Source organism: Carlito syrichta, unplaced genomic scaffold (genome assembly GCF_000164805.1).
Source record: "Carlito syrichta isolate Samal-C Ts95f unplaced genomic scaffold, Tarsius_syrichta-2.0.1 Scaffold144049, whole genome shotgun sequence".
NCBI classification, from domain to species: domain Eukaryota; kingdom Metazoa; phylum Chordata; class Mammalia; order Primates; family Tarsiidae; genus Carlito; species Carlito syrichta.
In genome coordinates, this window is record NW_007088145.1 from 1,120 (window position 1) to 3,151 (window position 2,032).

Genomic DNA, 2,032 nt, shown 5'->3' on the forward strand with positions numbered 1-2,032 from the left:
ACCCACCCGGGCAACTTGGCGAGACCTCATCTCTACAATAAATCAAAAATTAGCCGGGCATGGTAGCACGCCAGCTACTCGGAAGGCTGAGGCGGAAGGATCGCCGGACCCCAGCTGGTCGAGGCTGCGGTGGCCGGGAGCGGCCACTGCCCTCCAGTCTGGGCGACAGAGTGAGACTCCAAGTCAGAAAAACAAACAAACAAACAAAATCCCAAAAACCTATGCAAGTTTCAACTTCCTTATCTGGTCAACAACTAAATAAGTTAAAACACTCGTTTAACTTAATAAAGGCATGCCATACCTCTCTTTAGCATTGTTGTAAGGAAAATATGTGTGTGTGCCTGTGTGTGTTTTTGTGTTCATGTTAATTTTTCTTTCTTTTCTTGCTTGGGAGATCTGGAACCTTCTGGGTCTGTGAGTCTGACCCATCCTCCCACCGAAGACAATTCTCTTTCCAGTCTGGCAGGGCACGACCATAGACGAAAATCTCTTGGACGCCCTAATGCTGAACACGACCAGAATTGGTCATGGATTTACTTTGAGCAAACACCCAGCAGTCAAGTCTTACTCCTGGAAGAAGGACATCCCCGTTGAAGTCTGTCCCATCTCCAACCAGGTAGGTGTGACCCACGGGATGCATCCCAGATGACCACCTCTGCTCCGATTCTCAACCTGTTTCCTGTACAATTTCTCTCCTTTTGAGTCGGGGTCTCACTCTGTTGCCCAGACTAGAGTGCAGTGGCATGATCACGGCTCACCACAGACTTGACCTCGTGGGCTCAGGAGATTCTCTTGCCTCAGCCTCCCAAGTAGCTGGGACCATAGGCACATGCCAATGTGCCCAGTTAGTTTTCTCATTTTTTTGTAGAGATGAGGTCTCACTCTGTTGCCCAGGCTGGTCTCGATCTCCCGGGCTCAAGCGATCCTCTTGCCTCAGCCTCCCAGAGTGCTGGGATTACAGGTATGGGCCATGGTGCCTGGCCGGGATGACTCTTTTTCCCGCCGAAAGCTTGTTTTTCTCCCCTGCCTTCCGTCGGGCAGGTTCTGGAACTGGTGTCCGACCTAAGAAACCACCCTGCCGCCACTCTGATGGCCACGGGACACCCGATGGTGATCAGCTCTGATGACCCGGCTGTCTTCGGTGCCAAAGGCTTGTCCTACGATTTCTACGAGGCCTTCATGGGCCTCGGGGGCATGAAGGCTGACTTGAGGACCCTAAAGCAGCTGGCCATCAACTCAATCAAGTGAGTGTCCCCGACATGTCTCCCATCTCCACCCCCTCCCGCTCCCGCTGGCCCTGCCTCCCTGGAGGTCTGAGGCTGATGCCCGGCGGCTCTTGTGAGTTTCTGCTGATCATCGCCCATTGCCCTGCCGTGCTTGCTCTCTGGGGACCCGTGCTCTGCCAGGCCCCGATGTCCCCTCAGGCCCCTGTCTCTGTCGCCAGCCCCTGCCCTGGGGTCGACCTGGGCTGCTCTTCTCCCTGCAGGTATAGCACGCTGTCAGAGGCCGAGAAGGCGGCTTTCAAGGCCATCTGGGAGGAGAGATGGAATGCGTTCGTTGCCAAAGTGGCTGCGACGTGAGGGGAGGCGCCACCATGTCCCAGCCTGCCCACCCTCCTCACAAGTCATCCTCGCCCCGCCCCCGGCATCCGTGGCCCGCGAAATCAGCCTCTGTGTCGACTGGCCTGTCGGAAATGCTTGGCTGGTAGAACACTCCCACCTTCTGGAAAGTCTCTTCCCCTTTACCCACAGGGATGTCAGCCCTCTCGGAGTTCCGGGTCCCCGGCCATGGTGTCCAGACCCTCCTCCTCTACCCGAGCTCCCTGTCGGATGTCCTCGAGGCTCAGTCCTGGGCTCTCCCACTCTGGTCTTGTTAATTCTCACTTCTTTTTTCTCTTCTCACTCTGCAGTCTTTTCCTCTGGGGTCTCATCTACTCCTTCACTTGGTTTTTCTTTTATTGCAAAAGAGACGGGGTCTTGCTGTGCTACCCAGGCTGGTCTTCAACTCCTGGGCTTGAGAAATCCTCCGGCCT

General features: G+C 55.4%; 1 protein-coding gene across 1 annotated transcript; it reads left to right on the plus strand.

Annotated features, from left to right (window-relative positions):
• Positions 1–442: 442 nt before the first annotated feature.
• Positions 443–1,580, plus strand: LOC103251724 (adenosine deaminase 2-like; the record flags this gene model as incomplete). The annotated part of the gene is made up of 3 exons (XM_008050329.2): positions 443–616; positions 1,042–1,244; positions 1,487–1,580. Coding segments are annotated over 3 exons (471 nt in total), but the record flags the coding sequence as incomplete, so codon positions are not given.
• Positions 1,581–2,032: the final 452 nt, after the last annotated feature.